General features: G+C 43.2%; 1 protein-coding gene across 1 annotated transcript; it reads right to left on the bottom strand.

Moving 5' to 3' along the window:
• Nucleotides 1-5,749: 5,749 nt before the first annotated feature.
• On the bottom strand, nt 5,750-12,963 carry LOC143275330 (uncharacterized). Its single transcript, XM_076579353.1, has 7 exons — nt 12,816-12,963; nt 12,394-12,476; nt 11,172-11,385; nt 10,249-10,368; nt 9,115-9,504; nt 7,517-7,882; nt 5,750-6,944 (listed from the first exon to the last, which is right to left on the bottom strand). Exons 2-7 carry the CDS (start codon nt 12,445-12,447, stop codon nt 6,325-6,327), a joined length of 1,764 nt encoding a protein of 587 aa, XP_076435468.1. The 5' UTR covers nt 12,448-12,476; nt 12,816-12,963; the 3' UTR covers nt 5,750-6,324.
• Between the last annotated feature and the right edge of the window lie 1,302 nt (nt 12,964-14,265).

Below are 14,265 nucleotides of genomic sequence, written 5' to 3'. Positions count from 1 at the left end.
TCATCCGAATGACTATATATAGCGTCCAGACCGCCACTCTAGGTCTATATAGTGGAGGGGGAGAAAATACTGGCGACGGTACCGTGATTCGAACCAGTGCGCTCAGATTCTCTCGCTTCCTAGGCGGACGCGTTACCTCCAGGCCATCACTCCACTCAGTGTTTCTAGGTCTTTGCATCGGGGGACGGCTGGCAGTCCTCTCCTTCCGCTCTTTTCACCTTCCCCGCTGCTAAGTCAGAAACCTAGACGACGGGCGCAATAGCCGAATGGTTAAAGCTTTGGACTTTCAATCTGAAGGTCCTCGGGGTTCGAATCTCGGTAACGGCGCCTGGTGGGTAAAGGGTGGAGATTTTTTCCCGATCTCCCAGGTCAACATGACTATGTGCAGACCTGGTTGTGGCCTGAACCCCCTTCGTGTGTACACGCAAGCAGATCAAATACGTACTGTTAAGGATCCTGTTATCCATATCAGTGTTAGGTGGGTTATGGAAACAAGAACATACCCAGCATGCACACCCCCGGAAACGGAGTACGGCTGCTTTCATGGCGGGGTAAAAACGGTCATGCACGTAAAAGCCCACTCGTGTACATACAAGTGAACGTGGGAGCTGCAGCCCACGAGCGAAAAAGAAGAAGAAGAAGAAACCTAGTCATATCCGGGTAGAAGTGAGGAATACAGTGCATTTCTAAGAGTAAAAGTGCCTTCCTAGGAGTGAAGTTCCTAGATATATATATATATATATATATATATATATATATATATATATATATATATATATATATACCTTTCTGTGAGTAAAGTGCCTTTCTAGGGTGAAATAGTGCCTTCTCAGTTCGGAGCAAAGTGCCTTGGCATACCTTTCTACGAGTAATGTGCCTTTCTAGAAGTAGGCATGCCTTTCTACGAGCAAAGCGCCTTTCTAGAAGTAGGTATATACCTTTCTATGAGCAAAATGCCTTTCCAGAAATAGGTATACCTTTCTATGAGTAAAGTGCCTTTCTAGAAGTAGGTATACCTTTCTATGAGTAAAGTGCCTTTCTAGAAGTAGGTATACCTTTCTATGAGTAAAGTGCCTTTCTAGAAGTAGGTATACCTTTCTATGAGTAAAGTGCCTGTATAGAAGTAGGTATACCTTTCTAGAGTAAAGTGCCTGCATAGAAGTAGGCATACCTTTCTATGAGTAAAGTGCCTTTCTAGAAGTAGGTATACCTTTCTATGAGTAAAGTGCCTTTCTAGAAGTAGGCATACCTTTCTACGAGCAAAGTGCCTTTCTAGAAGTAGGTATATACCTTTCTATGAGTAAAATACCTTTCTAGAAGTAGGTGTGCCTTTCTAGAGCAAAGTGCCTTTCTAGAAGTAGGTATACCTTTCAATGAGTAAAGTGCCTGTATAGAAGTAGGTATACCTTTCCAGAGTAAAGTGCCTTTCTAGAAGTAGGTACACCTTTCTATGAGCAAAGTGCCTGTATAGAAGTAGGTATACCTTTCTAAAGTAAAGTGCCTGTATAGAAGTAGGTATACCTTTCTATGAGTAAAGTGCCTGTATAGAAGTAGGTATACCTTTCTATGAGTAAAGTGCCTGTATAGAAGTAGGCATACCTTTCTATGAGTAAAGTGCCTTTCTAGCAGTAGGCATACCTTTCTATGAGTAAAGTGCCTTTCTAGCAGTAGGTATACCTTTCTATAAGTAAAGTGCATTTCTAGCAGTATGTATACCTTTCTACGAGCAAAGTGCCTTTCTAGAAGTAGGTATACCTTTCTATGAGTAAAGTGCCTGTATAGAAGTAGGCATACCTTTCTACGAGCAAAGTGCCTGTATATAAGTATGTATACTTTTCTATGAGTAAAGTGCCTTTCTAGCAGTAGGTACACCTTTCTATGAGCAAAGTGCCTGTATAGAAGTAGGTATACCTTTCTATGAGCAAAGTGCCTGTATAGAAGTAGGTATACCTTTCTATGAGCAAAGTGCCTTTCTAGAAGTAGGTATATAACTTTCTACGTGCCTTTCCAGGGATAAAGTGCTTTCTTCGGAGTAAAGTGCCCTTCTAAGAATAAAGTGCCGTCCTAGGAGAGAACTGCCGTTCAAGAAGAAGGTGTGACCTTTCTATCAGTAAAATGCCTTTCTGGGAATAGAATGCTTTCCTAGGAGTAAAGTGCCTTTTTGGAAGTCGGTATACTTTTCTGTGAGTAAAGTGCCTTTCTGTGAGTAAAGCTCCTTCCTCAGAGTAAAGTGTTTGTCTTGGAGTCACGTGCATTTCTGGGAATGAAGTGCCTTCACAGGAGAAAAGTGTCTTTCTAGAAATAGGTATACCTTTCCATAAGCAAAGTGCCTTTCCAGGAATAAAATGCCTTTCTGTGAGTAAACTGTCTTTCCAGGACTGCTTTTCTAGGAGTTCTGGGCTTTCTGGGAGCAAAGTGCCTTTCCAGTGTTGATGCATTTGACACCTATGTTGCCTTGATTTGTTTTTATTGATCTCTGTTCCCAAATGATTAGCCTTTATGTCTATGGATCATATAAATATTACAAATGGAAACAACTCATATGATTTATTATCATTATTATGTGTTTCTATAATAGGCAGTTTTATTGTGTCCTTTAATTAATGGGCGTTGGTTGTGCTGGTCTGTTTTGAGCTTGTGTATAATTATGCAAGTGCGCATGCATATTATTGTGCTAATGAATTCTCAAGTCATGTAGTAAACACATTGATGATATTTTCGTAACTATGCCAAGACTGCATAGTGATGGCGCTCGTGTCTTTTTTGTCTTTTTTTTAATGTTTATTTTTCTTTGATTGCGTAACAGTGACGATCGCGTGTTTAGAAGAAATGTTTATATCGCTTATTGTTGTATTTCTTATTTTACATCATCTAAACACTTGTGTGTGTGTGTGTATGTGTGTGTGTTGTTGTTGTTGTTTGTTTGTTTTTTTGCCTGTGTGCAGTTTTATTTGTTTTTCGTATTGAAGTGGATTTTTCTACATAATTTTAGCCAGGAACAACCCTTTTGTTGTCGTGGGTTCTTTTACGTGCGCTAAGTACATGCTGCACACGGGACCTCGGTTTATTGTCTCATCCGAATGACTAGCGTCCAGACCACCACTCAAGGTCTAGTGGAGGGGGAGAAAATATCGGCGGCTGAGCCGTGATTCGAACCAGCGCGCTCAGATTCTCTCGCTTCCTAGGCGGACACGTTACCTCTAGGCCATCACTCCACACACACACACACACACACACACACACACATATATATATATATATTGTGTGTGTGTGTGTGTGTGTGTGTGTGTGTGTGTGTGTGTGTAGATAACGAGAGAGAGGCAGATCAGACAGACAGACAGAGACAGAGAAACGGGGTACTGCATTAATTTCATCTGTGTATTCAAACTTGATAATATCCAAAACAGGATACAGACAAAAAAAAAAAGAAAAAGAAAAAAAAGGCGGTTATAAGCATCGCAATATTTTATTCATCACACACATGGCAAGATGTATCAGTATCACAATTCCATGGCCTTTCACATTACATTGGACCCTGCCCGCAGTTATACGGACATTGCAAAGAAGTTCACGAAACACCTATACAAACAAGCAACAAACAAACACAAAAAACCCACCTTCAAAACACACAAACCAGTGATAAGAAACTCTAGGAAGAGCTGGACAGCACATTAGTCTTCAGAGGTCCTCAGTAACAAGTTTCGGCCCTTAACTCTTTACACTCTAAGGGGGCCGGGCCGCACCCAGGTTATGACTCCTGGGTGTCCTTGTATTGCCGACTTTACACCAGAGTAAAGAGCATGAATGTGGACACTGAGTGATGATATGACGGTAAAAATGATGGTCAGTACTACACAAAACGTTCGCCTTGCTCCCAGTAGTTCCATCTTGAACATTACCTCCCTTTTTTGTTTGTTTGAAATGCTTCAATGTACCTGGTATGAGTGCACCGGGTATACTTTCTCTTCATAAGATAATCAAGATATTCTTATTATCGTATTATTATATTCTTATTTCAAAATAATATTCGCATGTAGTTCTAGCATGGCTTCAGATCCATTTAACCATATACGATTGGGGGGTGGGGGGGGGTTGTTTGGGGTTGACTGGTTTGGTCGAAAGGACTGATATCCTGCATTATGTTGTATTGTATTGTACTGTGGTGTGAGTTAAAAGAAAAGAAAAGAAAAGGTCAAAGTTCTCAGCCATTTATGGTCATAGGGGCAGTCAGTGAATCTTTCCCCAGTGTGTCCGGGGCTCGGCATTGGAAGACGGGGCTTAAATCTCTCCTGCTGTCATTGTAACTATCCCAACCGAAGTCAGGTATGCTACACATTCACACCTGGGTGAAGTGAGGTAAACCCCAAAGGACATAACAACATGCCGAAGTGGGGCCTCGTAGACCTAATAATAATAATATAACAGCCGGTGAGGTTTTGCAGGTTCAGTCTTTTTTCTTTACCTTTTGTCTAAATGGAGGGGTTGCTTATTTTACAAAAGCCTGGAATTGTGTTCCTTTGTTTTATGTCCCTCTGTTGTTGTTAGAAATTGAGCAACACGTCCAACAAAGAGCAATACGAACAATATGATACATATTTAAGAGTTTTGTATAAAATATAAAAAATAATAATAAATAATAATAACAAGAAATAAATAAGTAAATAACAAGACTTTAAAAATAACAAACAAGCATTACAGAATCTTTCTGTTGACATAAAAAAAATTATGATAATTATGAGGTATACATGACACGAAACTAAAAAAAAAAAAAAAAAAAAAAGCAACGTGGGAACAAGTGCTACACATCTTGGGTTTGACTGAAGAAATGACTACATGATGAGCATCAGTTCAATTATGAAACAAACAGACAAACAGTTTAAAACAAACACAGGCTTCCCTGTAGACACTAAAGAACGAATATCAACCAATTAAGATAAAGAGTATTTTCAAACTTTAGAAATGACAAGTTGTAAAATGCTGTACAAAGATAGAGTAAACTCGATGTCGTTTAATTCATGATTTCTTCTGAGCATAACTAAAAATAATGCGTGCGTGCGCGTACGTATATACAGACAATAAATACGCACATACATTCTGGTAGCAACAATAACCAAACGTCCAGTAAATAAACTTTTTTTTAAAAACAAGTCATGCATACGAAACCCAGTCAGATACATCTGTTTTGTTAAACAAAGCCATCAACAATAACAAAAAGAAACAAATTATCAAACAAATCCTGCACACAATATCAATTCAGCCAACAGCACACCCATCCATTATAACAGAATATATATATACATATATATATATATATGTATATACCTCCCATACATTCGAGTCACCAAGTCGCCAGCTGAAAAGTCTGAAGATTCAACATGAAAGCAAGATTCGTTAAAAAAGAAAAAAAAAAGAAAAAAAAGATAATGTTCGACCCGATATTTTTGTTGTTGTTGTTGTTGTTGCTGTTCACACACTCCTCCCTCATCCTCCCTCCACGCCCCCCCCCCCACCCCCCCACCCATACACACACATCCACCTCCCCACCACCACCACCACCACCACCACCCACGCATACTTTACAACTCAAGTCCAAAAATGCTGTCTGAAAGATAACCCAGAACTCCCCCACCTCCCCCCCCCCACTCCTCTCCACACTCTCCCTCTACCCCTTCCCCATCTCCCAAACCACATTCCCATCTTCGAACCAAGACCCCCCGCACCCCCCCCCCCCCAACCCCCACCCCCACCCCACCCCCAGTCCTGAACAACTTGACATTTGAGAGCACTCGTCAGTGGGTCCTTATACTTCACCCCACTGAAGAAACTGGAGATTTTTTTTCCGGAAAGAGTCTATACATAAGATAACCTTTATCTTCGGAAAGAGTTTATACTGTAAGATAACCTTTTTTTTTCCGAAAGAGTCTATGCCATAAGATAACCTTTTTCTGCGGAAAGAGTTTTACCGTAAGATAACCTGTTTTTTTTCCGAAAGAGTCTATACCACCGTAAGATAACCTTTTTTTTCTTTTTTTGTGTGTGGCGGGGGGAGGGGGGGGGGGCGGGGGCAGAGATTATACCGTAAGATAACCTTGTTTTTCCTAAGAGTCTACACTATAAAATAATCTCTTTTTTTTCGGAAAGAGTCTGTACCATAAAATAACCTTCTTTTTTTTTTCGAAAAGAGTCTAAACCATGAGATAACCTTTTCTTCCCCTGAAAGAGTCTAAACCATACGGATAACCTTTTTTTTTCCGGAAAGTGTCCATACCACTCACAGCTCATTAATCCTTAATAAAATAACGAACTGACTGGTTGCCGTCCTGGTTACGACAAACACAAGGGAGCCTGACCAGACATTCGGGATCCCCCTACCATGAAAGGGTTGGTGGAGGCGGAGGGTGACGGGGGGACGTTCCCACTGACGGGCGGTACCACCCCCATGTTGTTCCCCGGCTGAGCCACCCAGCCCGGCATCCCCGGGCCTGTTGGGAACCCTTGCGGAGCCATGCCTGCAGGGTGGTGGTGGTGGGGGTTGGGGTATCCGGCGGGGACAACCCCAACAGAGAACCCTGGAGAGGTCACGTGAGTACCACCGGTGGCGGTGGTGAAGGAGAAGGGGCTGTTGGGGGCTTGCTGAGCCGGGTAGATGAAGCCGATGTTGGCAGTGGTGGCCGGGTGGGGGGTGCCCGGAGCGTTGTACAACATGGTGGGGTGGGGTGGGGGGGCGTAGCCTCCGCCATGCTGACCGCTGGCAGTGACCTGTGGGCCGTAAGCTCCTCCTGTAGCCATGGGCTGAGGAGGGAGAGGGGCGGAGGCGGTGTGTGGAGGTCCGTACATGGTATGGGCTTGAGGCGGCGCCGTCGCTGCCATCATCATCATCATAGGTCTGGGAGGAGGGGAAGAGGACAGCACCACTCCTCCTCCTCCTCCTGCTGCTGCGCTTCCTGGAAGTGAAGGGAGAGAACCGGGGACATTGATTAGATTAATGTCGTCACGTGTTGACCAGTGAGGGAAGAAGCTGTTCATACGCTCTCTCTCTCTCTCTCTCTCTCTCTCTCTCTCTCTCTCTCTCTCTCTCTCTCTCTCTCTCACACACACACACACACACTCAATCAATGTCGGTATCTTACTCTCCCTGATTCTGATTTCGATTCTCTCTCTCTCTCTCTCTCTCTCTCTCTCTCTCTCTCTCTCTCTCTCTCTCTCTCTCTCTCTTATCTGTACATTAACAGATGAATACAGTTCTCAAACAACAGATAGGTTTTAAAAAAACAACAACAACAACAACAAAAATCCACGCGCTTAGTTTCAACAGAATATTCAGAACTCTTCATAAGAATACGCTACCACCACCACCACACCACCGCCAACAAAACAACAACAACAACAACAATAAACAATGGTGCACGCGCTGTCACTACAGCTTCAGCAGAATATTCAGAACTCTTCGCACGAAAACAACAACAACAACAACAACAACAATAACAAACAACGGTGCACGCGCCAGTCAACCTACCCGGCAAGGCTGTTCCAGCAAACATGCTCCCTCCCACTGTAGCAACACCAGCAGAGCTGTTCCTGTTGAACGACTCCCTTCTGTTCAGCATGGGCTGACCTTGACCCTGACCTTGACTGGCCTCCGCTGTGTCATCGGCCTTGACCTTGTCAGACTCTTCGTCCAGGGTCTGGGAGGAGGAGGAGGTGCCCCAGTCGATGGTGGTGCCAGACACCGACTCAGCGTCGGTCAGAGCGGCGTATTTGTCGCCGAATTCCCCGCCGATGTCGGTCAGAAGGCTTTGGGGAGAGCGGGTCGGTGGAGTGGTGGTGGTGGAGGCCGGAGCAGCAGCCTTGCACGTGCTGACTGAGAGTTTTCGCAGAGGTTCTGAAAACGTCACAGAGATGTTTGTAGATAAATGCCTTGGTCCCATACTGAAGGGGCTTCGACTAAACAAAATACATAGTTTTCACTTACAAAGGTAACTGACATAAGGTCTGCAAACGAATACTAAGAGACTGCGAACGTGACAAAGAGAACAGTGGTGTCTTCATTTGATCTGAATTGATAAGGATACTTATCTAGCGCCTATGTCCTCGGTCGTAGACCAAGCTCCAAGCGCTTTACAAACTCGGGGTCATTTTCACAACAGGCTGTCTACCTGGGCAGAGCCCACTGACGGCTGTGGCCGCATTGCAGGGCGCTCATCATTCGTTTCCTGTGTTATCCAATGCTATTTCAGGCACGGACACATGCACACTCAGACAGACCACATGTGACATTTTACGAGTATGACCGTTTTGTTTATTTACACCTCCACGTAGGCAGCCATACTCGTGTGCATGCTGGATAATGTTCTTGTTTCCATAACCCACCGAACGCTGACACGGATTACAGGATCTGTAACGTGCGTATTTGATCTTCAGCGTGCGTATACACATCTTCCAGAGCACAACTCGTTACTCTTCCAAGACTGAAGGATGCCTACCTGCCTGACTGCGATTAGATAACAATGGGTAGTGCTATCAATATCTACTATATGATCTATTAGGTGATTTAATGCTAAACAACAAATTATATCTATACACAAATACAAGTAAGACCAGAAGAAATGTTTGCCAGAATCAAAACAATCTTCAGTACATTTTAGGCACTGTACCTCAAAGCACTGACTGACAAATGAAAGTGTTGATTTTTAGTAAGACACCCCAAGCAACAATCAGGAAAAGAAAAAGAAAAAAAAAAAGTGGATGAGATGTTGAAATTTCTTCAAATGTGGAAATGTGTGAATAAAACTTTGAAGACAATTTGTGAAAAGCTCAGCGAACCTGACGGAAACAGCAAACTGAAATGAGATCGTAGGGGTTGAGAGTGGGGGAAGGGGAAGGGGATGGGAGGGGGTGGGGGGGATGGGAGGGGCAATCCAGGTAGGTGTGTTCAATCAGAAGACTGCTGAATTCACACCTGAATCCAAAGCAACCCTTGTGTTTATCATGTTTTAAAGCAAGCAAGCAAACACACACACACACAAACACACACGTACAAGCCCACAATAAAACAAAACAAAAAAAAAAAAAACCCACACGCACACACACACACAGCAATCGAGCCTTATTCACCTGACAAGGCTGTGACGCCACCAAACGGGTTCCCACCCACTGGAGTCACTGGAGTTGCGGGTCCACTTCCCCCAGAGCAGGTGCTCCGAGAGAGAGAGCCGCCTCTGTCCCTCGTGGGATGACCCTGAGGGCTGGGCCCTTCGCCCTGAGACTCCGTGTCTTCAGGCTCCTCCTGGGAGCCTTCCCAGTTGATGGAGGTGGTCGGGGCTTTGGCTGGGTCGTTGGTGAAGACGGAATCGAGATCAGCTAAGGCAGCGTACTTGTCGCCGTACTCGTATAAGTCCGGGGAGACAGTTGAGGGAGGTGTGTGCTGAGTCGGGGTGGTGGATTCTGTGACGGACAGTTTGCGGCCGGGTGCGCTGGCTCCGAGTTGTTCAGGTTGTAAAGGTTCTGGGGGGGAAAAAATGGTTGGGTTGAGAATTAGGATGATTGTTGTTAGGTTTTTTTGTTGTTTTTTTGTTTTGTTTTTAAGGAAAACGATTAGGTTGAGAATTACGATGATTTTTGTTGTTGTTATTGTTGTTTTGTTTTAAACTATGAGGTAGTGAATCAGGATGCATTTTTCGAAGTTGTTGTTTTTGTTTGTTTTTTGTTGTTGTTGTTGTTTAAAAAACGATTGATTTAGAATGAGGATGATTGTTTTTTTTTCAAAACGATAAGGTCGAGAATTAGGATGATTGTTTCGAAAATGACAAGGCTGAAAATTAGGATGATTGTTTTGTGCAAACTAAAAGGTTGAGGATTTGGATTATTGTTTTAAAAACGATAAGGTTGAGAATTAGGACATGATTGTTTTGTTGTTGTTGTTCTTGTTGTTGTTGTTTTGAAAACGATAAGGTTGAGAATTGAGATGATTTTTTAAACGATAAGGCTGAACACTAGGGTGACTATTTTGACAACGATAAGATTGAGAATTGAGATGATTTTTTAAACGATAAGTTTTTTTAAACGATAAGGCTGAGCACTAGGATGACTATTTTGACAACGATAAGGGTGAGAATTAGAATGACTATTTTTGAAAACTATATGGTTGAGAATTGGGATGATTGTTTCGTGAAAACTATCAAGTTGACAGGCAGACAGACAGAGAGACAGAGAGGGGCAGAGAGACAGAGAGAGACAGAGAGTGCTGACCGGATGAAACTGCCGAGAAGACGGGTGAGAGGGGTGACAGTGGCGTGGTGGACACATGCTGTACAGCAGGTACCTGGGGTGTAGGGTTCAAACCGCAGATGGTCAGACCAGTCCTCCGCCCTGCCATGTGATGTGATATGTTTGTTAATACCAAAAAAAAAAAAAAAAAAAGAAAAAGAAGCATTCGAAAAATAAATGTTCAATTATATTACAGACAGAATCTTTTTACAAATCCTTGAGAGACTAACATGATATGACTCCACACAGATGCATCTCTCTCTCTCTCTCTCTCTCTCTCTCTCTCTCTTTCTCAATATATATATGTGTGTGCGGAGAGAGAGAAAGATATATATATATATAGATAGATATATATAGATATATATATATATATATATAGATGCGGATGTTTTAGTCACTACAGGCCATGGCCCTTCATGAAGGTGTGGTGTAAACAAAGAACAATTGAGTGAGACAGACAGACAGACAGACAGACAGACTAAAAAAAATTGATAAAAAAAAGAAGCATTCGAAAAATAAATGTTCAATTATATTACAAAGAGAATCATTTTACAAATCCTTGAGAGACTAAGATGATATGACTCCACACAGATGCATCTCTCTCTCTCTCTCTCCCTCTCTCTCAATATATATATATATGTGTGTGTGTGTGTGTGTGTGTGTGTGTGTGTGTGCGGAGAGAGAGAGAGAGAGAGAAATATATATATATATATATATATATATATATATATATATATATATATATATATATATATATATAGATGCGGATGTTTTAGTCACTACAGGCCATGGCCCTTCATGAAGGTGTGGTGTAAACAAAGAACAATTGAGTGAGACAGACAGACAGACAGACAGACAGACAGAGACAGACAGAAACAAAGCAGAGACACTTCATCATGCCTTACCTTGCCTAACAGCGGCCAGGCTGGATGGAGACGCAGGAGCAGGACCAGGAGGAGCAGCAGTAGGAGCAGTAGGAGTAGTAGGAGTAGTAGGAGATCCGTCGTCCATCTTCATAGAAGGCATGGACACAGCGCTAATCTTCCGGACGGCAGCTGTCAGGGAACGCTGTATGTCTTGAGGGGCGGACCCTGTGCTTCTACGGGTCGGGCGATTCAGCTGTTTGTCAAGGCAAGGTAAGACGTTTATTTCATGGGGTCCACTTATACATACATACATACATACATATATATATATATATATATATATATATGTGTGTGTGTGTGTGTGTGTGTGTGTGTGTGTGTGTGTGTGTCCCAACACTCGGCTTATATCACAGATTTACATAAGTTTACATTTGGGCCAACAGCAAAGTGAAAGCTGTATTACCAATGCTTTCTCCAGTCAATGGGAAACCATTTACAGCTTACAGTCTTTTGTGAAGGACTATGACTCTCAAACTAGGAGGCAAAATTGCACTGGCTATTAGTGCTGCAGCCTTGTGGGCTAGTTGGCCTTTGGGAACCATCCCAACGCCGACTGTCCTAAAACCCTCTTGGCCGAGAGAGTGGGGATGTAACTTGGGCAAGACACTCTCCACTATTATCAAACTCTAGCCCCAAATAGTCGGAACAGCAGTTGCCTCCTCTGCTGTTGTGATGGTCATAGTCGGACTATGAGCTGTGTCAGGTTTACGAATAACTTGGAAAAACAACCACCACCAAGAAATGTCAAGGGCATATATATGATTTAAAGTGAAACGATGATGTTGGTGTGTTTAGTTAATGGTGTTTATCTCCCCTGTTATAAGCGAAGTTTATAATTGTTTCGGTTCCATGGTGCAAGTGCGCAGTTCTACTCTGTTCTATTCTGTCACGGTCAGTTCTGTTTTGTTCTCTGAGAGAGGGGGAGAGACAGACAGCCAGAGACACCCGGAGAGAGACACAGATAGACGGACAGAGAGATGTCTGTGTGGATGTTGGATAACATAAGCTGACGTCAGGATGACCCAGTCCCCATCAATAAACTATAGTCTCTTCATGATAATTGTAATGTGTTAGACAGACAGGGAAACACCAACAACAACAACAGCCACTTCTATCAATTATGCCATAGAACGATAAGAAACATAAATGATAGATTTATAAAAAAAAAAATAATAATAATAAAATAAAATAAAAACCTTACCGTAGAAACCGGCCTTGGCCGAGAGATGGTGGGACTGTTGCCAGTGGAACTCATGACGCCAGCAAGACACTTTTAGTTAGTCCCTGCAGGAAACACTGATGTTCGTTCACCAGAGAGAATGTCGCATCAGCAGATTATAAAGCACCCCTGAAGGATAGTACAGCTGCTGTAGTACACTGTGAGCCTTCAGCAACTTATTTAAGCTGACTGAAACACAGCTGTTGTTGTCTTGTGTGTGTGTGTGTGTGTGTGTGTGTGTGTGTGTGTGTCAGATGATCAAAGAAATACTTCGAGTTGTGTTGTTGTTGTTTGTTGTTGTTGTTGTTGTTTTCCTTCACTGTTTTTCAGACAACCAATTCCAGAACTGAACAACGTTGCCAATTTTTTTTTAGAGAGTGCTACAGTTAAACACTGTATAATACCTTTAAAATGTAACAACCGAAATGCCGCGGTGCCAGTTTGATATTCAGCGTTCCAGGAGAATGAATTAATACAAAACCGAGATGTTTGTCAAGCCCCACAAAATTAATCAGTATTTTCCCCTCAGGTACTGTATTCGTGAAAAGCTATCCTTTCATTGTGTGCTGTGTGTGTTCAATCCTGAAGCCTTATATTGGTGTGGGGAAGACTGTTTCAACCGTATTGATGACGTAAGATAACAGCGTAGGACGTACTGACCCCGTCATCGGCTCAGTGTTGTGATAACCTCAATGTGACAATGACGGGTGATTGGGACTTCTTTGTTGAGTACCCATATCAGATCTGTCCGGCCTGGTTCGTGTGTGTGTGTGTGTGTGTGTGTGTGTGTGTGTGTGTGTGTGTGTGTGTGTGTGTGTGTGTGTGACAGAGAGTGAGAAAGAGGCAGAGGAGACTTCAGAGAGAGAGGGGGGGAGAGAGAGAGAGAGACAGAGACAGAGAGAGAGAGAGAGAGACAGAGAGAGAGAATTTTCCATGTTATTATGTCAAGATCTGCATTTTCAGGAATTTTTCATTCAAATTTGTATTACATATATACTTGTGTGTGTGTGTGTGTGCGTGTGTGCGTGCGTGTGTGCGTGCGTCTGTGTGCGCGCGCTTCTGTGCGTGCGTGCGTGTGTGCGTGTGTGTGTGTGTGTGTGTGTGTGTGTGTGTGTGTGTGTGTGTGTGTGTGTGTGTGTGTTCTTTTACTCTGGTGCAACATATAAAGTCTGGTGGAGATTCTCGGACTCGGAAAGAAAATCATGAGATCTGGGCTGTACTGCATGTGTTGATCAGTTAAAAAGGTTCCGTGACCACTTTTTTTCGGCCAGCGGGGGACAGTGAACTCATGGACAAAGTGTCCAGGGGGCAGTTTTGCAAGGCGGGGCCCAGACCTGTCCTTCCGTCCCTTTTAACTATCACTTAAACATAGTCAGGTAGCCAACTCATTCAGACTTGGAAAATCAGAGTAGTGTGCCTTAATGTAAAATGTCACATGTTTGTCTGAATGTATATGTGTGCGTGCCTGAAATCTGATTGAATGACACAGGAAACGAATGAAGAGCACCCAGTGGCAGAAGTCAGTCGGGGCTCTACCCAGGTAGGCAGCCTGTTGTGTAAATGGCCCCGAGTTTGTAAAGCGCTTACAGCTTGGTCTCCGACCGAGGATAGGCGCTGTATAAGTATCCATATCAATCATCAACCTTAACTCAAAACACAGCACCATGCCAGAACGGAGCCTCGAAGCGTGGTGAACACTGGTGAACACTGGATTAGAAGCTGGCATGGGGAATAATTTCAAACGAAAAGTCGTGCACAGAGACATACCTGGCTCAACGTTTGGCTTTTCACTTTCAGAGACTGACACAAGCTTATAGTTGTGTTTCCCCAACTAGCAACGCGAGAAGCTGCGTG

The sequence above is a fragment of the Babylonia areolata genome, chromosome 30, assembly GCF_041734735.1.
Source record: "Babylonia areolata isolate BAREFJ2019XMU chromosome 30, ASM4173473v1, whole genome shotgun sequence".
Lineage (NCBI taxonomy): Eukaryota > Metazoa > Mollusca > Gastropoda > Neogastropoda > Buccinidae > Babylonia > Babylonia areolata.
The sequence above is the reverse complement of the archived record's forward strand: the minus strand, read 5'-3'. Positions and strand labels throughout refer to the sequence as shown.

Coding starts and splice junctions, on each gene's coding strand:
- LOC143275330 (XM_076579353.1), bottom strand. CDS start 12,447: ATGAGTTCCACTGGCAACAGTCCCACCATCTCTCGGCCAAGGCCGGTT. Junction 11,386..12,393: donor GGCCAAGGCCGGTTTCTACG/GTAAGGTTTTTA, acceptor CTTGACAAACAG/CTGAATCGCCCGACCCGTAG. Junction 9,505..10,248: donor CTTCTCGGCAGTTTCATCCG/GTCAGCACTCTC, acceptor TTTCCCCCCCAG/AACCTTTACAACCTGAACAA.